Source organism: Anolis carolinensis, chromosome 1 (genome assembly GCF_035594765.1).
Source record: "Anolis carolinensis isolate JA03-04 chromosome 1, rAnoCar3.1.pri, whole genome shotgun sequence".
NCBI classification, from domain to species: Eukaryota; Metazoa; Chordata; class Lepidosauria; order Squamata; family Dactyloidae; genus Anolis; species Anolis carolinensis.
The window spans coordinates 274,352,405-274,375,896 of record NC_085841.1 but is presented as its reverse complement, the minus strand read 5'-3'; the positions used below and the strand labels follow the sequence as shown (position 1 = coordinate 274,375,896).

The following is a 23,492-nucleotide window of genomic DNA, read 5'->3' as shown; positions in this document are numbered from 1 at the left end:
TCTGGCTTCCTCCTCCTGCTCCTCCTCCTCTCGCGATACTTGACGCCGGCTGAGGCTGAGCGGGGCCTGCGCGTTGCCGGCCGGCGAGCAGCGTTGATGGTGAGGCGGCGCCGGCGGGGGTTGAAGGGACCATGGCGCACCGAGGCTCGGGAAGGCCGTCGGAGACGGAGGTAGAAGCGCTGAAGGAGGCAGAGGCGGCATTGGAGCGGCAGAAGCTGATTGCAGGTGGGAGATGAGGCGGTGTGTGTGAGAACGAGAGGGCAAAGGAGGCGCTGTGGGGTGAGGCGGAAGGAAGGAAGCCGGTGAGGCGAGGACGGAAGGTCAGGGAAGGGTGAGTCAGTGGGACTGGAGTTGCGCCTCCACTGAGGAGTTAAGGCAGTTCGACACCGCTTTAACTGCCATGGCGCACAGCTTTGGAATTTGGGATTGGTAATTTGGTGAGGCACCGTTCTCTTTGACAGGGAAGATTACAGTGCCTGTGAAATTGTAGCATTGAGCCATGGCAGTTAAAGAGATGTCAAATCTCATTAATTCTACAGTGCAGATGCCCTTTGGGAAAGGCGTCTAGTTCGCCCAATGAGAAGTGGCAGGATGCAGCTTTCTGACTCGCAGTGATCGTTTCTGGGATCCATAATTTTAAATCCTGGGCTGAATGATGGTCTTGTTAGCCCTTCATCTTAAAATTGCACTGTCTGATCTTTTTTGTTGTGAAGCAGGGATTTTCTTTCCTACTCACTCCTTTCCTTTTGAAAAAACCCAATTAACCCAAACTATTATTATTATTATTAATAATAATAATGATAATACAGTAGAGTCTCGCTTATCTAACCTTCGCTCATCCAACGTTCTGTATTATCCAACGCAGTCTGTCTCCCGCCCAGATCCACAGCTGTTTCTCTAGGCAGGCAAGGATCACAGATTTTTAAAAATCTTCACAGGACTGAACTTTTTATGGATTTAACCTCTGACAAAGTTGTTACTATAAGTTCATTTTATGCAATTCAATTTTTATTTGTAGTCAGTGTTTTTGTAGTCAATGTTTTTAATACATTGTGATGATTTGGTGATAAATTCGTAAATTAAAGTTACGTAGTAAAGTAATTACTACATAACATTACCGTGTATTGAACTGCTTTTTCTGCCGCTTTGTTGTAAAACATGTTTTGGTGCCTAATTTGTAAAATCATAACATAATTTGATGTTTAATAGGCTTTTCCTTAATCCCTCCTTATTATCCAACATTTTCACTTATCCGACATTCTGCCAGCCCATTTATGTTGGATAAGCGAGACTCTACTCTAATAATAATAACAACAACAACTCTATTTTTATATCCCACCAACCATCTTCCTGAAGGGAGTTAGGGCAGCTTACAATCGGGACCAAGCCCAGAACATACAACAAAATACAGCAACTAATACACAGTTAAAAACATAATGGCATGTAAACAATCAAATTAAAATAATTAAAACCACAGCTGGGTATTAAAAAAATCATTAAAAGCAACACAAACCAAACTCAACTAGGGCATATTTAGAGTAGAGAGGGCTGGACACAGACTTGTGCAAAAGCAGAGCATAGGACCAGGGCTAGGTTAAAGTGCTGAGTACAACCTTATCGGTAAATAGGGGTGGGCATTCATGAACAAGGACTAACCATTTTCAAAAGAACACTGAAACATCCAGGTTTTCATATATATATATAGAGAGAAAGAGATCACCATATAAGAAAAAAACCTACCAAATTATAAAAATTTAAAACTATAGAACAGGCATGGGCAAACTTCAGCCCTCCAGGCGTTTTGGACTTCAACTCCCACAATTGTGGGAGTTGAAATCATAAACACCTGGAGAGCCGAAGTTTGCCCATGCCTGCTATAGAACATACAAAACTGCAGAGAACAAAAAACAAATCACTGCAATAAGAAAAAAAAAACCCTAAGGTCTAGCAAAGTACAAACACATGGGATAGACCAGAGGTCCCCAAACTTTTTAAACAGGGGGCCAGTTCACGATCCTTCAGATCGTTGGAGGGCCGGACTATAGGTGGCCACCGAGCAATAATCATTAATAATAACAATAATAATAATAATAATAATAATAAAAAGAGGGTTGGAAGAGACCCTTTGGGCCATTGAGTCCAACCTCCTTCTGCCTTTGTGCACCAAAAGCACAAGCAAAGCACCCCTGACAGATGGCCACCCAGCCTCAATGTTAATACTACTACTACTACTACTACTAATAATAATAATAATAATAATAATAAAGAGGGTTGGAAGAGACCCCTTGGGCCATTTAGTCCAATCCCCTTCTGCCTTTGTGCACCAAAAGCACAAGCAAAGCACCCTTGTCAGATGGCCACCCAGCCTCAATGTTGTTAATAATAATAATAATAATAATAATAATAATAATAATAAGGGTTGTAAGAGAAGAAGAGACCCCTTGGGTCATTTATCCCAACCCCCTTGTGCCCTTGTGCTGTGGGGGCCGGATAAATGGCTTCGATGGGCCGCATCCGGCCCCCGGGCCTTAGTTTGGGGACCCCTGGGATAGACAAATGCTTCCTAAGTGGTGGTTATGCCATAGTTATCAAACATATCTACTTCTAAATAAGTATCTTGGCGTGCATCAATACTGTAAAATTAATGCAGTTTGACATCACTTTCATTGCCATGGCTCAGTGCTGTGGAATCATTGAATTGTAGTTTGGTGAGGCACTGGTCCTTTTTGACAGAGAAGGCTGAAGACTTTGTAAAACTACAACTCTCATGAATCCACAGCATTGAGCCAAGTGGTGTCAAACTACATTCATTCTACAGTGTAAATGCTGTTTATCAACGTCTACAGTAACAATAAATTCCTGTAATTCGCTGTCCTCCATGCTTTCTAATTCCTTTGGCATTCCTAATATGGTAAAGGGACAAATCAAACCTGATTATAAAAAATAAGTACTCCTCTAACAGATACAGTTTTGCATTTGAAACTCACAATAGGCATAAAGGGGAGTTTTTTTTTCTGTTGTCCGAATAACTAAACACATTTACTTGGAAAGAAGCACTGTCATAAAAAAGTAAATATAATAAAAGGAGCAACTCTAGCCATAGTCTTGGCAAATCAGTGGCTGTGTTTATTAATTGTTGCTGTTTTTAGTAAAAAGGGGGAAAGGGGGGGGAGAGACTGAGATAAGCAGTGTTGAGCTGGTGGCACCCCAAGTTAGCTTGTGTACACACATGGGCCTGTGTTCCTTCCACATTTGTTTGAGATATTGTGACAGAGGTGTCTGGACACTGAATCTGTCCTGAGCTACCCCACTTTTCTTGGGTGTTACATAGGTTTAACATATTTCATATTTTTTTGGTAAGCCCTACTGCTGTAAACAGTTTTTTGGTTGGAGGCTTACTGGAACGCTACTTTCTGGACTCTGGGTGTGAATACACATAAGATGCTATGTGAGGCAATTTTTGCATGCTTTTTAAAGAAAAAACATGTCTGAGGGTGACGTTAGGCACTTTGTTAAAGTGTCTTACTGTTAACTCAGACCAGCGAATCCGTTATGTGAAACAACAATGAACATTTATGTGGGAATAATTTCAGATCAGTTATTAAGAGCACAGTATGATACAAAGTAAGTGGTGTGGTTTACAAATTAAGCATCAATTAATATGTTTGTTTAACAAAGTCTGCTTCAAAAGCTAAGCATACTCCATCACCAATATAGCCATTACAGCAAAAAGTTTTTTTGTAGAGAACTGGTGTCAAACTACATTAATTCTCCTGTGTAGATGCTCCCTGTGTTGGCCAAGAATGCTGAGATCTGCAGTTCAACATCTGAAATCCTGCATGATTTCTATCTCTGGGGTAATCATTTATTTGAAGACTGGGCTTCCTGTAACTGCTATAGATAATATCAGAACAGAGAATGAGTGCTTACAAAAAACCCTTAACTTCAGAGAAGAATGTATTTTTCTGAAGTTGTCATTTAAGCCATATTTTAAGGCATTGTTCCTAGACCTTTAGTAATTAATCTGCTTTGAAAAGATTCATAGCCTGACAATGATAAAGCTAACAAACATTGTCTATTGAATGTGGAGCCTTTGTAACTTGGTAGGAGGAAGGATGGCTGGGCCAAAACTAACAAAATCAATTTCAACCAGGAGATATGTGGGATACTACACTTAGGCAGAAAAAATGAAATGCACAGATACAAGATGAGTGACATCTGGCTTGACAACATGTGGAAAAGATCTGGAGTCTTAATAGATCACAAATCGAACATGAGCAAAATTGTGATGCAGCAGCTAAAAAAAACTGGGATTTTGAGCTGCATCAAAAGGAATATAGTTGAAATATTTGAAAGGCTGTTATAAGGAAGAGGGAGCAGACTTGTTTTCTGCTGCCCTGTAGACTAGGACTCGGTGCAATGGGTTCAATTACAGGAAAGGAGATTCCACCTGAACATTAGGAAGAACTTCTTGACTGTAAGAGCTGTTCAGCAGGGGAACTCTCTGCCCCGGAGTGTGGTGGAGGCTCCTTCTTTGGAGACCTTTAAGCAGAGTCTGGATGGCCATCTGTCGAGGTGCTTTGAATGCGATTTTCCTGCTTCTTGGCATAGGGTTGGACTGGATGCCCCACGAGGGCTCTTCCAACTCTATGATTCTTATTACTTCTAAAATGTTGTGGAATATAAATGATTTTCTTTTGCTAAAGGTTTCCAGATGTTGATAGTAATGGTAATACAGTATGACCTCTGTATATTTGGGGAATACACTCCTGAATCTTACAAAGATACACAAAAACTCAGAAAATAGCAAACCCTAATGAAATGAAGGACGTCTGGCTGAAAAATACCATAGACTGGAAGATAAAGAAGATGCCTATATAGACATATTTGTTGGTTGTGGATAGACAGAACTCTGGATACCAGTCCCACAGATATTGAGATCATACTTTATATAGTTTCTTAATTTGTGTCATAGTATCAGCCAGAAAGCACAGATTTTTAAAAAAAATAATACATACAGTCTGCCTTATGTTAAGGCACACATAGCAAAAGGATTGCTAAACCTGATACATTTGTTATGAATCATCATCATATTTCCCTCTTTATATGTACGTTTCATCACCTCTGTTCCCTTTCTGCCAGCTCATCACCATGTCGTGTTACAAGAGGGAATATAGTGCACACATTGCGCAATCCTGGCTCCACTCTTTGCAATAAACACTCTGGGATTATTATTGCTCTTAAGCAGATAAGTAGCACTGGGTGTTTTAGCCAGTTGCCTAATGATGAATAAGTGGAATACTTGCCATGAATCATACAGGTGTCCTATATTTAGCAAAGGGTGCAAACTTAATAATTGATAAACTTAATGCATTATTATCCTGTATCTAATGAGATAAGAGAGCTCCCTTGAACCCTAGTCATGAGCAAACTTAAATCTTTGTCAAAATTATGCTTTCATTTCTGAAAATATGAGGCTCCTTCTTTGGTGGCTTTTAAGCAGAGGCTGGATGGCCATCTGTTGGGGGTGCTTTGAATGCGATTTCCTGCTTCTTGGCAGGGGGTTGGAATGGATGGCCCGTGAGCTCTCTTCCAACTCTACTATTCTATGATTCTGTGAATTCATGTTTATTATACTGTAAGCATTTACCGCACGTAAACTAACTTTCTGTGGTTGATCTGTGCTGCCACATCACAGTAACCGTGATCAACGCAGACTTAAGTGTGTTTGTACTCATTTCAATAAATAAATAAGCAAGCAACCTCAGGCATTGTTAACTTTGAGTTGGCTAGGTTTGCATCTATGGCTTTAAAAATATACAGGCCAAAAATGTTCGTACCCCTAGGTAAGTTGTCACGACCCAGGCTGCAGAGCACCAATAACCATACACAGAGGCCAGAATCTATCTAATATCTTTATTAAGGAAATATATAAAGTTAATAAAAGCAAGTGTATGAAATAGTCCAGAAGTAGACCTTTCAGGAAAGGTCAAAATTAGTCCAAAGAAACAATGTCCAATATGAAATATTAAGGTCCAAAGTTGTAATCCAATAACCGAAACACTCACTTTGCCAGGCAAAGTGAGGGGAGATGACAATGTCCTTTAGTCCATGAAACTTGAGCGAGGCTAGGGAGTAACTTGAAACAAGGCTTGATACAAGGCAACAAGGAACGAGGAGCAAGAACAAGATCCGTGGAATTACTTGGCAAAATCCGGAAAACAAGGCAAGGCTGAGTCCTGGAAAACAAGGCAAGGTCCGTGGAGGTAAACAAGGCTGGAAACGGGAACGAAGGCTTGGAAACGGGAGCGAAGGCTTGGAATCAGGAACAAGGCTTGAAACAGGAACGAGGCTTGGAAACGGAGCGCGCTGTCCACACACAACTTACTCCAGTAGCTGACGAATTGACTCCGCAAGGTCCCTTTGTGGGCAAAACACCTAAATAGGGTCTAGTTTTCCCACCAAAGAGCAGTTCTCTGGGGAACCAGAAACGAAAGCTAAACTCTGAGTCCAGATGCATGACTCCTTAAAGTTTCCCATGGAAAACAGGCTTAATCAGCTGAATTCTTAGCAGCTATCCTAGCACTCCTGCGAGACGCTGCTTGAACTCCCCTCTGTTGTTTACAAAACTCGTGGCGAGAAAACACAGGAGATTTAGGCTCAGGGCTTGTTTGACAGACTTCTGGAAGACAAATCTCTTGCAGGTGCAAGGTTCCCAAATCTGGCTGGGAAGGTTCCAATTCTGACTGAGACGGTGAAAAACCCAAGTTCTCCTCTTCATCTGGTACTACAGTACCAGAGACGGGACTACATGGCCCATGACTCATCACATAAGTTGACAATTGGAGCAGAGTTTTCTTTTGGTAGAGAAAGAGTTACGTAAGTCTGTGTACATCAGGAGTTCTTAACTAGGAGTCAATGAAAAGATTTCAGGGGGACCATGAGCTTGAATTGAAAAACTAAATCAACTTACTACATTTATTTATCTCTGACTGAAATACAGCATTTTCTTCACTTATGCATGTATGCAGTAAATTATAGTTGTTTTTATTTCATATCACATTATATCTGTTGTATAGTGCATGGCATGCAAATGTTGAGCGTCATGAAACTACCTACCACTACATTTTGAGAAGGGGTTTATGGTTTTCATCTGACTGGCAAAGGAGTTTATGGACCATAAAAAGTTAAGAATCCCTGCTGTAGATGCACTTTCTCTGGCCTATTGATAGAGTTAATTAACAGAGGCCAGTGCAAGTCTTGTAGGCTGCAAACATTTCTGAAACAGTAGGTGTTTCTTATTATTGTTCTGCAGCTTTGGAATCAATACGTTTTCTGGCTACTGTAAATGCTAGGCATAGGTATGGTTAAACCAAGTGCCTAGTCATTTGGTCAACACTAAATCTTGTTTATCTTTTCTATATCCCACCAAACTGGAGCTAAGAGTATATGACAACAAAAACATAATTTTCAGTATTAGAATAATCTAAATCAAAAACTATATAAAAGCATATAAACAAAAACTACAATAGTTCCTATTAAACATTGCTCTCTCAGCTGCTTCAAACTTTCCTGAGCAGAATGGTATTTACCTTTTCTTCTTTGGAACTAGCTCAACTAACAGTTATCAAATAATTTTACCATTTTAGATTTGTTTCCCCTACTTTAGTGTTGAGAAACTTTAAAATAATTTAATATAGGCAGACATTATACCACAGCTAATGAACTGCAATGTTACAGATTGTTGCTTGATATAATATTTCACATTTTAAAAAAAAGAGATAGAAAAACATCTATATAACTGGATTTAAAGCCTCAGTGTCCTCATCCCAGCATCTGTAGTTGTTACATGTCAAAACTCTTAAATTAATGATTAATTTGTTCTATTTCAGGGAAAGCCCATAAAGAAGGCGGCTCTGCCCGAACATCACTTCTTATATTAGTGTCCATTTTCTTAACAGCGGCTTCTGTTATGTTTATGGTCTATCAAAACTTCCCGCAGCTTAGTGAGTAAGTATGTCATAGAATTTGTTTTCTTTCTAGAGACTCTTTTCAAGCATACCTACAGAATCTTATTGATCTCTAAAAGTCTAGTTGGAGGCGAGACTAGATTTCACACAACTTACAAAAATGGCAAATATAAAAACACCCAGTGCCGGTTTCTTGAGTTCCCAAAATATCACGAAGTAATCTACCTGGTTCTGTTCTGCCATCAAGGACAACTGACCCACTTTTTTCAGATTGTTGTACAAACATGTTTTTATTTACTGTAAAAACATGAATACACTTCAATTTTCTGGGAAGCACTGACCTTTGTTTCCATATGTTAATTTATTTAAATTTCCTGCATAGTCATACATTCTGGAATTAAACGTTAAACTAACCAATTGTTAATTACTGTACTGGCTGAATTTCCAGTCCTGTGAAAAGCCCATTCTGCAGCATTTTGTTACCAGGTAAAACTTCAACAGATAAACATTTCATTGAGTCATCAGTGCTACCAACAAATTGTTCCAATACTGGCTTCAAAGGGGAGTTTTAACTGCCTGAACTCCCAGATACAGAAAAACCAAAAGACCCCAGCATTGAAGCTTGAACTTTCAGAAAAGCTTTGCTGTCTTTCCTTTGGGGAAAAGATAATACAAGACACAATTCCTTACAAAGTGCAGTAACTTTTTTTGGTTAAATTTTGGACTAATTTATTTATCAACTCATAGTGGTATATGTGTACTGCCATCTTTTATTTTGAAGACAAGTTATCTGATGTTATTTATTTTATTTTCTCCTGCAGAAAAGAAAGAGAATGTATAAAGGTTCCCAGAGACATGGATGATGCTAAAGCCTTAGGAAAAGTCCTTTCTAGATATAAGGATACATTCTATGTACAAGTATTAGTGGCCTACTTTGCTACCTATGTATTGTATCCTTGATTAAAAACTGCACATAGCTGTGGTTTCATTGTGATGTGATATAGCTTCTAAATTTTTCCTGTGAAGTAAAGCATGACAATTTAATTATGCACAGTATGAAAAGGTATTTCGTTTTGTCACTATGGCTGCATGTAGAATTCATGCAATATTACGGAATCCTGGGAGATTTAGTTTTTTAAGACACTGGCATTTTTGGCAGAGAAAACTAAAGAACCCATCAAACTAAAACTCCCAGGATTCCATAGCACTGATCCATAGCAGTTAAATTGGTGTCAAACTGTATGATATCTGCAGTGTAGATGTAACCCCTGAATTACCATTCTGCTTCAGAATAGATCACTCCTCTTCTGGGTATGAGAGAAGCAGAAAAAACTATATATTTTTTATATCTTTTTGTACTGCTCCTCCTATTTATCTTTTTTTTTCCTAAACAAAGTGACTTAAATATTGTGACTTTTCCTTATGGGGGAGTTTGTTCTGTCCCTAGTATATCTATACCTTCATTCACTGTCTCACTGATTCTCAGTTCCAGAATCTGATTCAGTACATGTAGCTGAACAGTCTCTTTAATTAATGGATTGATTACAGAACAACAGTCCAGACAACTATTGATAAACACAAACACACACAAACACACAGTGACCTTTTTCATGAAAAAACAGAACCAGCTCTGAAGGCTCTTACTTTTTCTCATTTCCCTTATCCTTTGGTCTGAATGTATATCTATTTGCCATAAGAATTGGTCCCACAGGGGAAGAATTAAAATGTATAGAAATAATAGCGGATAACGTTCAAGGGATTGAGGCTAGAATCCTAAACATGCCTATCAATGCCCAGTTGAAGATAGCAGAGCTTACTTTTCTGCAGGAAGTTGAGTTCATACTTTCAAAAATCCTCTGACTTTGATGAGTCTAATCTTTTATAAAGACACGACTAGGAAAGGGATTATGCTCATAAAGTCTGAGCAGGTACTTTAAATTGAGGGCCAAGTTAACTTCAGTGCAAAGTGCTATCTTCTCCTACTGGACTGGTTTTAAAATGAGTATTCTTGTTTAACATTTATTGACAGTAAAAGGTAATAATTGTAGTAACTTGAAATGTTTGGTATTTTAGGAAGGAAAACATTAACACCAACTCAATTATTTCTATTTTTAAAGTGGTAAAAATGTTCAGAAAACATCATGGGGAACAAGAGTGTTCAGGAAGCTTTTAGTTATCCACGTAAACAAAGGGCTTGGTTTTGTGAAGCCATTTTTGAAAGAAAATGCAGCTTTATTTTTGTGGGTGTTTTTTTCCTGTGGGGGTAGAATATGCTAATTTGCTGTTGCGGTGTAATTGGATTGTTTTGACTGTTAGACTCTGTTAGTTATTTAAAAGAGTATAGTCTTACTTGAATTGCCTGGAGCAACCTTTTACAAGAGAACAATTTTATTATATATACTTAAACTAGATTATGAAGGCGCTTACAGAGAAAAAAGTTAAGATTGATTAAAGTTAGCAAATATAAACATTTAGTGAACCGCACTGTTTATTATATATATTTCAGATTTAATGTTTTAGATAGGTGATATTCTTTTCAACATTTATTTGCTGCTGGTTTTTAAAAGCATATAGACATAGCATCCATAATTTTTCAGTGAAGCATGCTACGGTAGCAGTGCTGCTCCTTGTTGCTCCTACAGGTACATGTAGACTGAAGAAGCAAAACAAAAAAAACAAAAATCCAGCTCCCTGACAAATGTACCTGTACAATAACAAACAATTACAATTGTATTTGCTGCATCACCTTTCTGTAGTTTGAATGAGCCATTGCATCCTTGGTTGTGAAATCAAAAGAAAGACAGGGTATAAATCAAATAAATAATAGTTTTGGGCCTGCCCCTAAACATACAGGTAGGCCCCAAGTTACGAACAATATAGGTTCTGTAGGTTTGTTTTTAAGTTGAATCTGTATGTACAGTAACTCGGAATAGGTACGTTTTTAAGTGTAACTCAGCCAAATACACACACACACATACATGCATACTTTGGATAGCATAGGGAATGGTTAACATCCCTGTGGTGTTTGCTGTCTGTGCCCCTGTTCAGAAGATTTCATCTCACTTTCTGACCCTGTGATAATTGGATTTTGAAAAATTGGCTTGTTGTGGAGACAAGAACTAGTGATAAAGCTTCAGTTGCGACACCTTTTTCTCATAACTCTTTTAGGAGTGAATCTTCCTTCCTAGGGGTAGATTTCTCTCATTTCCTGTTGTCTCAGCCCCGTTCTTAACTATGAGTCATTTGAACGTCAGATATTTGTAATTCAGGGACTGTCTGTATTGGCCTAAGTATGGTTTCTAGTCCCAATTATAGTACATTTGCAGAATCAATTGAACTTGCACACATGAATTTACTAATGAATATGCCCCAGTTGAGACTAACAACTGAATGTAGGTATATGTATACATATAATGAAAAGATCCTGTAATATTTCTAAAACCCTGTTCATGTGTTTTTGTTCTCTGTGTTCTCTCCTCCCAATCTCCCAAAGTTGAGGGGGGAAAGTATGAAAAGGAAACTGTATCTATGTTCAGCTGGATGTACAGTAGAGTCTTGCCTATCCAACCTTCGCTTATCTAACGTTCTGTATTATCCAATGCAGTCTGCCTCCAACCCGGATCCACAGCTCTTTCTCTAGGCAGCACACGCAGCAGGCCAACACACCCAACAGCAACACAAGTGTAGCCACAATCCCAAACAAGTGGCAGACTTGTTGTAAAACATCATGTTTTGGTGCTTAATTTGTAAAATCATAATGTAATTTGATGTTTAATAGGCCTTTCCTTAATCCCTCCTTATTATACAACATTTTCGCTTATTCAATGTTCTGCTGGCCCGTTTATGTTGGATAAGTGAGACTCTATTGTATTGTAAAAGTCCATGCAGTTGGAAGCACCGCCTCAGCCAAAATCTGTTACACTTCTTAGTTAAGCCTTGTCTGGAATTTTAGTGTGACAGAAGCAGGAATGAAACATTCGTTCCTGGTCCCTTTTATTATTATTTATTTATTTATTTACAGTATTTATATTCCGCCCTTCTCACCCCGAAGGGGACTCAGGGCGGATTACAATGAACACATATATGGCAAACATTCAATGCCAACAGACAAACAACATATATAGACAGACACAGAGGCATTTAACATTTTTTTTCCAGCTTCACGATTCTGGCCACGGGGAGCTGTTGCTTCACCGTCCACTAGTGGCTGTACTTCCTCATTCCTTTCCTCGTGTTTTGCTGGCAGTTTTTATGATGTTGTAAATTAGTTAAATTAGCCTCCCGCATAAAGTATACCTAAATTTCCCTACTTGACAGATGCAACTGTCTTTCGGGGCTGCATAGGTCAACAGCAAGCCGGGCTATTTAATGGTCATGGGCTTAACCCGACCCGGGCTTCGAACTCATGACCTCTCAGTCAGTAGTGATTTATTGCAGCTGGTTACTAGCCAGCTGCGCCACATCCCGGCCCAAAACAAATGTCTGAACAGGAGTTGTGTGTCCTTTGCTTGAAAAGCATATGTCTCGTTCATATAGTGCAGTAACTTTTACATTACTTACACAGGCAGGAATGTTGTTCCTATAAAATATATTGTTGATTTTACATTTCTAAGGTGGCCTTCATAACTACACTTATGTATGAATAAGATCCTGTGGAATTTACTTTTGAATAAGCATTTGTATGATTGGTTTGCATGTTTTAAACTTCTAAGCAATTTTGTCCTTAACTTAAAACAACCACCCAGCCTGCAAACATTTGCTATTCCAGGATCTATATTTCTGAGTATACTTTCTGGATTTCTCTATCCCTTTCCACTAGCTCTTTTTCTTGTTTGTTTGGTAAGTATTGCTTACAAGTTCATTGTTATTTATTTAATTTGTTCTATACAAACTGAGTATAAGAGTAATATGTCTAATCTTTATTGTTTGAACTTACGTATTTATTGAAATATTTTACACCACCTCCTGTGACTATTTAGAGCAGGCATGAACAAACTTCAGCCCTCCAGGGGTTTTGGACTTCAACTCCCGGAAATCCCAGCCAGTTTACCAGCTGTTAGGAATTGTGGGAGTTTGAAGTCCAAAACCCTGGAGATCTGAAGCTTGCCCTTGCCTGGTTTAGAGCATCAAAATAAAATGGGTAACTAGCACTATAATATAATAGCCTCAGAAAACACTGCTGAAAGCAATCAAAAAGCCTAATGGAAAGAAATGTGCAGCAATATTTCTTTAAAACTGCCAAAGAAGTCACCTCTTCAGCAAGAAGGATCTGCAAATACAAAAGGATTATAAAAAAGACTTGCCCCGATGATGAAAAGATAGCCTGACCATAAAAGCTATTAAGATCTTATTAAGCACATGACCTCAGATAGGGGAAATGATCCTTCATGTATGAAGATTAAAAGCAGCACTTTGAATGGTTCTGTGAAGCAAACTGACAATGGGTGAAAACAGGCTACATATATTCCCATATCCTAACAGGCATTAGGAGGATTATATTCTGCACCAGCTGAAACATTCATGCCATGCTTAAGGCAATACAATACTGCATTATGATAATCGAGCTGGAAAGTTACAAAAGCATGGTTTACTGCAGTAAAATCTGTCCAGGAATTTAGCATTCAGATTTTTGAACTGAACTTTTACACCCTGTTTCAAATGGATTTAATCCATAGTTCATTGATGTTATTAGATGTATTACAGCTATGCACCATGCAAATATGTAACCTCTGAAGCCAACAACATTAGAGAGAACCCAGTTTTCAAATGAGTGAATTAATTAAAAAGTAATAAAGGTATCACAGCTGCCATTAACAAGTCAATGCCTAGTCCTAATTATTAAGACACTGAAAGCAGAAGTGGCTTGTTTTCCATGAAATTCTAATTTACTAAGATAAGGAAGAAGTAATAGAAATCCAGCATTTACTAATCTTTCACTCTGGGACACCTGGTTTCCTTTATCAAAAAAGAAAATTAAAAATCTAATTCACAATCAATGTAATATACATTTAGAAAAATAGAAAGAAGAAAAGAATTGAAGAAAACAAAAACAACAAAACAAAACCAAAGCATTCTGCTAAAACACTAACTGAATCATATAGGTTCTGATCCTTGAATCCAAACTAATGAAATGAAGAAAAAAATTATAACCACAGGTTATTGCATCATTACTCAAACACTCCACAAAAAGTTTTCAGTCTTTTAAAAAAACCCTAAACTCCTCAGTTACCATATTGCCATATTTAAAACTCATACCAGTTTGGTAATTTGGGATAATCCAGCAACCTTAATTGAATTCTGTGACCAGTGTTTACTTGTTTCCAGGTTTGAGCAGTGTTCTTTCTACTGTTACCATATATTGAAGAAGTAATCTACATTTACTATCCAGTTTTTTTATCCATCGTGCCTTTGCAGTTTAAGTTTTCTTTTGAAATATGTAGAAGTAGTAATAAAGTGACAACTTTCAAAAATGGGTACTTTCTAAATCAGGGGTCCCCAAACTTTTTAAACAGGGGGCCAGTTCACGATCCTTCGGACCATTGGAGGGCCGGACTATAGTTGGCCACCCAGCCTTAATGTTAATAATAATAATAATAATAATAATAAAGAGGGTTGGAAGAGACCCCATGGGCCATTTAGTCCAACCCCCTTCTGCCTCTGTGCACCAAAAGCACAAGCAAAGCATTTCTGACAGATGGCCACCCAGCCTCAATGTTGATAATAATAATAATAATAATAATACAGGGTTTTGGAACACAATACTCCTGACCTCAAATCGTGTTAAAAAACAAAGTATGGATTGTTGATGTTGCAATCCCAGGTGACAGAAGGATTGAGGAGAAACAACTGGAAAAGCCGACACGATATGAGGATTTAAAGATTGAATTACAAAGACTCTGGCACAAGCCAGTCAAGGTGGTCCCAGTGGTGATTGGCACACTGGGTGCAGCGTCTAAAGACCTTGGCCTGCACTTAAATACAATCAGTGCTAACAAAATTACCATCTGCCAGCTGCAGAAGGCCACCTTACTGGGATCTGCACGCATTATTTGCCGATACATAACACAGCCCTAGACACTTGGGAAGTGTCCGACGTATGACCCATTCAACAGCCAGCAGAGTGTCTGCTGTGGACTCATCTTGTTGTGTTTCTAATAATAATAATAATAATAATAATAATAATAATAATAATGTCTTGTAAGAGAAGAAGAGACCCCTTGGGTCATTTAGCCCAACCCCCTTCTGACCTTGTGCCGTGGGGGCCGGATAAATGGCTTCGATGGGCCGCATCCGGCCCCCGGGCCTTAGTTTGAGGACCCCTGTTCTAAATGAACGCTAAATTATGCAAAGTCTACTGCTGATGTTGTACCAATGAACAGCAGGCATAATAATGCCTAAGTAACTGATTTATTGCCATCTTTTGTTCCATTGTTGTTTTTTATTTCCAAAGTCTGTGTTTCTTTTAGAAACATCCTTTCTGAGATGGTTATAAAATTGGGCACCTTAAACCATTTGGAATGTTTCAATTTCAAAATTAGGAAACTGAAAATTAGGTTGTTTTCAAATGATATGGACATCAAAGATTATATAATATATATATACATAGAGAAAGAGAACAATTCATTCCTAAATGTAGTTTTTCTACACGCAAGATTATTTTTCAACATTGGGATTGGGGAAATGTCCCACCCCTGTAGGTAATCTGGTGTTAAAGTCCTAGAGAAAATGCTACTTATTTAATTAAATTCTCACCCAAAGAAATAATTTGAAATGTCATTATTGCATATTCATTATAATGAGGATGGATATGTAAGATAACAGTTTTCAATTAATTTACAGTGCTCTGGACTTGGGGCATCTTTCTGCTATATGTTGTCATATTTGGTTGGAAGACCAGTTGTATATAGATATTTAACAGAGAAAGCAGTGAAATGGTCAAAACAGGTAAGATCATTGGTGGAATATATGTCCTAATTTATTAAATATATGGATGAGAGAATATAATTTTTTTCTGGTATAATGTATTGTGCTGTCATACACAACGTTAGGTCACAACTGCTATTATCACCTTTGGCAATATTTTCTGTCTATTATCTAGACACTATCTGTCTTTGGCAATATTTTTGACATGTGAACACAATACAGCAATAAGTGAACTAGAAGTTCTCTAAATAGTGAGATGAGTTCCATGTCCTCATCTCTAGAACCTCACAGGATCTTTCTAGGGCCTTTAAATCTTTTTCCTCTTTAAGTTAAATTATTCATGCATGTTTACCTCGGCGGTTGGATAGCATCCCATGGCTGCTGTAGCCTTTGTGTTTTTCCTCCAGATTAAATTCATTAATCCCTTACATATTATCCATATTACTGCAAGTTTCAGGCTTTATTGACCTGTCCTCCCAGCCCAAAATTAACTTCTCCCTAAATATTATTTATATTACTGCTTGCCAATACACCCCTCATTTGTAGACGGTGCAGGCTTAACTAGGATAAAATCTGTTAGTCAACTTTGGATGGAGAGGAAATAGTGATGCAGTAAAGAGAAGTATATATCTAGGCCTAGATGCTTTTAATTGGATTTTTTATATTCCACAGGTTGAACGGCACAGAGAACACCTCATTAACTACATAATATTTTTGAGAATAACGCCTTTTCTTCCTAACTGGTTTATCAATATAACCTCTCCTGTAATAAATGTACCACTGAAAGTGTTTTTCATTGGTACTTTTCTAGGTAAGAATTATTTTAATAATTAATATTGTAAAAATGTAGTGTATGATGTATGAGTATATAGCCCCACCTATTGGATAATTGAGGAAATTTGATATTTGTTGCTCTTCCATGTTCTTATTCTAGCTTTGTTAGAGAATGTAATCAAATACGGTTTACTGGTGAATAAAAAAGCTAAAATACAGAGACCTATCACAGTCAGATCCCGTTTTAGAACCTATTCAGTGGCAGCAGTAGTGACAAAGAAACCAGTCTGCCACAGCATCATCTACTTGACTGTGATTTATAGATATATTAAGGATGGTTACCTGCTTGTCGAGTAGAGTATCTTATAAGACAAATGTGTTTGTATATGCCATTATGATTTCAAAATTAGTCATAGAGTCATGACTGGTCACTTCTGTATTAGTTTAATTTCTTTTTGTATAATCTGGAAAACAAAGATCTTTGTCATTTATGGTAGAAAGCCCTAGTAAAGAAATCCACAGAAATAGAGTCCCTTGTTTTAGGGGAATATGGTTCTAACAATCCTGAAGCAGTGGAACCAATTTTGAAAAATCCAATGCTTAAACTACCTAAGTTAACATTAAAATTGCTTAGCATCAAATTTCCATTCTCTGAATAATGTGGTGGAATGTGTGATTATGAAGTGGGTCCAGATTTTTCTTTCAGTAATTTGATTATTTGAATATTCTACAATCCAATTTCCATCTGTGGTTTGGAACCGAGATGCTTTTGATTGCAAGTGGATGTACTATGAAGTCATTTTCAACCCAATGAACATAAGATCCTGCAGTTAACAGTCCTGCTCAGATCTGCATATCTTCTGGTAGCAACTACATTAAACAAGTACATTGTTTATATTCTTGCCTGGATAGTGTTCTTCTAGGGCTTCATCTCTGGACAAGGCCAAATGGAATTTGATTTCACCATTACGGTGCTTCTGGACCCATATCTTCCTGATGAACTTCAGAAAAAGCTGCTGAATTCCTACCAGATAACTCATTTGAGTGGAGCCCTGAATGGAGATTTGACAATGATGTTTCTGTTCTAAGTCAAGAAAAGCCAAGATTTGACTTAAGTCGCGAGAAAGATGAAGATGAGATTTTCTTGCTTCTTGCAGGGGGTTGGACTTGGATGGCCCGTGAAGTCTCTTCTAACTCTACAATTCTATGATTCTATGTAGTCTTGACATACCATTGCCGCCATGGAAATTCTGTTTTCAGACATTACTATTGTTGCTACCTGGTGTTGACAGGCCTTCTAATTCAGGACCTAGTTGCATACTTGTAATTGAATTGGTTCCACTGACCTGCTTTGACACTGAATAGATGGACCTCTGGTCCCATGATACCCAGAAAAGATAATTCACACCTGGGAGAACCCACCTTGCGCCTATGGATATTTACAAGGCAATCTGGATTTTGCTCATTGGTATAAATCTCAATTGGTTGATTTTCATTCAGAATTTCAGAGCTGCTGTTTTTTCTGCAAACAAATATAGACATAGGGCTGTGGTATAATACCCCTGCTCAACAGAAAGTGCTGACTTTGAGTTTTAAAGCCACATACGTCTGAAACCACAATTCTTCAAGAATTTTACCACACTCTTTCATAGAACACCTAAGTCTGCATAGAACATCTAATTTTTATGTTGGCTGTAAAGACAATTTATCTAAATAGACCTTTTGAGATTTCTGCCCTTTTTGAGTTCATGTTTTCACTGGTAGATTTGTTTGTTGTTACTAGACTTTTAAAAAGGATTTTTAGGCTACCTTTTTAAAGACAGTACAAGACAGTATAGACTTAATAATTTAATATGGTAATCTAAAAAGTTGTATAAAATGTTTGAAAATCAAGTTGCAAATCAAAGGAATGACAGAAGGGAAGCAGGTGAATAAATTTTAGTGGAAGAGTGAGATATGAATAAAGTTGTTAATAATTATAGCTGGCATTTATATCACAGTTATAGATGGCACATAACCAAAATTACTCATCCATAATTGTTCTATGTTCACAATTTCAAGTTACAATTTTGATCAAAATTTCCCTCTCAACTTTACCAGATTTCAGTCACACTAAGAAAAAGATCTATTTTGCAGGTGGATGACAAAACCCTTTTCTCCTTTCTGGGAGGCTGGGGCAGTCAGGAGCAGGACCCTGCCGTAATTACTTGTTGCAGCAGCTGTGCTCACTGGTGGGAGGGAATTGGACATTCCTCCACACACCAATAAGGAGGTGTTGGGCTAGTATATGTAACTAAGTAGTAGATGTAGAAATGTGGCTGTTAAATAACAAGCACAACAACCATAATAGAAAAAGATCATCCCCTTATTACTAACATATCAGAGAGGAAATGAGCTATGAAATTATCAAATATTACACATGCTATTGTTTAAACGTTTTATTGTTTGTAATCCATTGTCTTCACTGCCTTGTTTTTTTTTCAGGTGTTGCACCACCATCTTTTGTAGCAATTAAAGCTGGAACAACGCTTTACCAACTTACAACAGCAGGAGAAGCAGTTTCCTGGAACTCTGTTTTTATTCTTATGGTTCTAGCTATACTCTCCATCCTGCCAGCTGTTTTCCAGAAAAAACTTAAACAAAAGTTTGAATAGAGGTCAGCCTGGATCTTCACTTCCCATATTTCATCTCAGGATCATCATTTTTATGATCACTTTTTCTAGTTGATCTTTAAACATTTAAAACAGGGGAAACTTGTAAATGATAAATATGTTTCTGAACTTCTTGTTCAGTTTTATTTACAGAGCATGAAGGCAAAATAATGACAGCTGATTTGGGATGATCTGTACCTTTTTTTTTTACAATGAAAACCTGATGAGAATTGTTAATTTTAACAATCTGTACAATGTTTAATGTATGCCTTATCTGTTTATGTTGGCTTCATGTCAATAATTCCTGTTTACCAATCCTCTTAATCTTGAATGACAGTGAAAGTCATTTATGAATAATGAATAATAATGGATTGCCCAGCAGATTCTACAGCCCAGTGGAGTAATGGACTCCCTATTTTCTTTATTAATTCATTCTTTTTTGGACAACAGAGAAGTGGTTTGACCAATGCTCAGAAAATTTGTTTAATTTTGTGCGGTTTTATAGCTCTCATGCATGAAGATACTTGGTTGAAGGGACGCTGATCAGGTTTTATCTGATGAAATGCTAGTGTTAATTTATTTTTGCCAGTATTTCATACAAATTACTGTTGCTGTCTTTGACAGTAAAATAATTGCAGTTTAAGAAAATACTTGCAATTTTAGAAATTAATTACTATAAAAATGATGGCTGACATCAAACTGCATTTATGAGTTCATATTGAAATAGATAAATGTAGGAATCACACCACCACTTGAGAGTTGGTAATTGTTTTTTAATGACAGTCATTTAGGTTTACTGGGTAGGAAATAATTATTAGGTTTTAACTTATAAAATGTTGCCATGAGGAACATAATGCCTGGGTTTTGATCCAGAGCTTCATGATTGTTCCAAGTGCCAGAGTGCCCCTTTAAGCATAGGTTCCCTCATTCATATTCATGTCCCGACAATTGAATGAGAAGTGCCTAAACACGAGGAAGTTTCATGTACAAAAGTAAGTGAAGTATGCGTACGCATATCCACTGGGCTAGATGTATTGTGTACAAATTGTACATCTTGTAAATAGTCCTTAGTTTAAGGAAGGTGTATCATTTTTCTGGTGGAAGACTAGCTAATTATTTACTATGAAGCTAACACCAATTTTCAAAATATAAGTGTTCAATTAGGGCATTTACCTATCCTTGAAAAAATATTATTGCCCCAGGTATTTTTCTTCTGTTTGCCTTTCCAGCATGTGCCTGTCTCGGCCTAATTACTTTGTGCAGTTGTTTTGATTAGATGGAACTATATAATGAATTGTCATTCAAACAGTTTTATGGTTCTTATGATCCAGATTTTTTTTTGCCAGTGTCCTTGTTTGAATTAAGTCCTGAATGCAAATCCTAGCATGCAGACAGTTGTGCTCAACCTACAAGATCACCTACAAAACTGTAAAGTATCTGTTCCATTCCCATATTTAGATGTATACTCCTTTCCTCTTCACTTTTTAAGTCCTCTAAAGTGCACTTTGTCACCATGTTTGGAATCAAAGCCTCTCTGCTTGTCCTTTGTGGTGAATCCCTGAAGAGATGCATATTCTTCACCTGATAAGCTTTTAATTGCAGGGTGTAGAATATGACGTGTTTCTGCTTGCTGACTCAATTGCAATGGAGAATGGTGCACAGAGGGGGGCTGGGGTAGATAGGGGATCAAACAGTGAAGGATCCTGAGTGTTTCTATTATTTTTCAGGATATTTGGCAAGTAGAAACCTGCCCTGCCCTGTTTGGAATACAGACCTGATTTGCTCATTTAATATAACAATCAAGCACAATACACAAATGGTAATTGCAACTAAGTCCCATTGGAAAAAAATGGAATAGGAGTTTGGTTGTAACTGGACTGTGCCCATTGTTTGCTGCAACTGCGGTTGGTAAAAACAGAATACTTTACAGGCTCAAAGTTACTGTAGATTCTATGGAGGAAGTCACAAAGCACTTAATTCTGGGTAATGTAGTTACAGTTATTAGGAAACAAGATTTCTAATAAGCTTCTGCAGGCTTCTAAAATTACTGTCTTTAACATCGCCTTGGCTACAGAGCTTTTGAAATATCGAGTTTGGGACTGTTAAAAGGTACTTTTGCAACTTTGTTATTTTGTAACAAAATGTGGATTGATTCATTTTATTGCAGTATTATGTGTACATGCAAAGGAAATAAATCTATATTTGTCACTTGTTTCTCATTATGCATGCCTCTTGACGTGAAGGTTACCTCATTATAAAAGAGTACAATGGCACAAAATGTTATCTAACCATTTTTTTCCCCATTATTGAGATCTTTTTCCTACTTGGTTCAGAAATTTGTCGAAGTGTATCTCCAACAATTAGTGTTACATATGTAACAGTAAATAGTCAAGCTGGGGCAGATTGTCTATACAGTACAGTTAATATTACAGCTTTTTTCTATATGTTAAAATATTCTTACTGACTTCAACCATCATAGATGCAATTTTCCATTCCATTTCTGCTGTTCAGAAATGCAGCATGCCTTGAATTTGTTTAAACATGTCTTTTTATAGCATTGGAGCCATCAAACATTTTTTACACAGCTGTATGGCTTGAGTACCATTTAAATAACTACAAATTGTTTTGCTGGTTCCTTGTGCAGTTGACTCAAAAATCAAAGTACCTTTCTATTATTAATGAGGAGTTTATTTTCTGTTTTCTGTGGGGACATAACTGGCTCATAGCTTAGTAATTTGCATTCATCTTAATTATAAAAATTGGTGAATTAAAAGACACTTGCAATTTGAATTATTTGTAATAGAGAAGACATTATAAACATTGTGTTTCCAGATCAGCAGGAGGTTCTATAGTTTTTGCTCAGAAAAAGGTGTCTGACCTGGACCTCAATCTTAATTGCTAGAGCAGAATCAATGGAACTAGCATTAAATGTTGAATTTCCAAGTTGCTATTATGTCAGTGGATCTAATGAAACTAAAAATCAATGCTTTGGAAAACAGGAGACACAATTAATTAAAATAGCTTTTACAAATTTTTGTTTGGAAGCAGCATGTTATTGTGCATTGCCCAATTTCTTGCACTTGCAGTGGGGGTGGGTAAACAAATGCTCTGAAGGTTTGTTCCATGGTTTATGCTGTCCAGCTCTGGGTGCATAATCTTGACTGGTTTGTTTGTTTCTACTTGAGAATAAGAATTATTTCTCAAAAACTTCTGGGCGTCCCCTGGGCAACGTCCTTGCAGATGGCCAATTCTCTCACTCCAGAAGCGACTCAAGTTGCTCCTGACACGAAAAAAAAATTCTCACTCATTTGGTTATTTTTTATTATTATTATTATTATTATTATTATTATTATTATTATTATTATTATTCTATCTATTGATGCTCAACTCTTTTCTTACCTTCATTCCTTCTTTTTAAACTTTTTTTTACATACAGTACTACTTATTAACAAATATTCTGAAGAGAAGCTTTGCTGTGTAAGTCACTGTCATTTGAGGTGTCTATTTCAACAACAACCACCTTTATTGGCAAACACTAACAAAATCACAGCACAGGCTTATTTGAAAAAGAAGTCACAGATTAAAAAAAGGAAAAGCATAATTAAAAATACCTAATCTCAGTAAAATTTACAACAATCTCACAAAAGAATAATAAGCTTTAATAAGCTTTATTTATATCCCGCCCTCTCTCCCCAAAAGGACTTCGGCAGCTTACAACAGAAGAAACACAATATAGTAATAGTAAACATACAATGATATCAAACTTAGTGCATCAAAGTTGTTCAGGAGGTATGGAATTTTATAACATCATTGCCATTGAAAACACTGTAAAAATGGAATTGTTCTATTTCATCGGTATGGTCAAGAATGGTCAAGTGTTTCAACAGAAACCAAGTCACAAGAACATTCCACATTTTTATATCTCCCATCCAAAAGAACACATTACATTTTGAAGTAGCCAAAGCTCTCATCTGAGTGGGATTAATCAAGATTTGAAGCTAAGCTACCATAACTCCACGCTCACATGGGATTTATAATGTGGTACAAGTTGTATTTGCTCCAAGGGGTATCCATTTCCTTGCCCTGAAAGATCCATTCAGGCTGCCCCCTAGAAACTTTCCTATTTTGGTGGACTTTTATCTGACTATCATTTTGTTGTGCTTGGCTCTGTTTT

At 37.3% G+C, this 23,492-nt stretch overlaps 1 protein-coding gene and 1 long non-coding RNA gene across 2 annotated transcripts in view; one reads left to right on the top strand and one right to left on the bottom strand.

Moving 5' to 3' along the window:
• Window positions 1-24: 24 nt before the first annotated feature.
• On the top strand, window positions 25-21,526 carry tmem41b (transmembrane protein 41B). The gene is made up of 7 exons (XM_003214728.4): window positions 25-225; window positions 7,893-8,010; window positions 8,792-8,920; window positions 12,716-12,809; window positions 15,810-15,914; window positions 16,566-16,704; window positions 19,152-21,526. The coding sequence occupies exons 1-7, from the start codon at window positions 132-134 to the stop codon at window positions 19,319-19,321; spliced, it is 849 nt and encodes a 282-aa protein (XP_003214776.1). The 5' UTR covers window positions 25-131; the 3' UTR covers window positions 19,322-21,526.
• LOC134298327 (uncharacterized) overlaps window positions 3,104-23,492 on the bottom strand; it is a 31,545-nt gene continuing 11,156 nt past the window's right edge. Inside the window, exon 2 of the long non-coding RNA XR_010005352.1 lies at window positions 3,104-6,908. This is a non-coding gene — a long non-coding RNA (uncharacterized LOC134298327). The remainder of the gene's footprint in view (window positions 6,909-23,492) is intronic.

What these genes read in the sequence shown, in the direction of transcription:
- tmem41b (XM_003214728.4), top strand. Translation starts at nt 132, where the DNA reads ATGGCGCACCGAGGCTCGGGAAGGCCGTCGGAGACGGAGGTAGAAGCG. An exon ending in CTCTTTTTCTTGTTTGTTTG is followed by an intron (nt 12,810 to 15,809) that starts GTAAGTATTGCT and finishes ATTAATTTACAG; the next exon opens with TGCTCTGGACTTGGGGCATC. An exon ending in CAGTGAAATGGTCAAAACAG is followed by an intron (nt 15,915 to 16,565) that starts GTAAGATCATTG and finishes TATATTCCACAG; the next exon opens with GTTGAACGGCACAGAGAACA.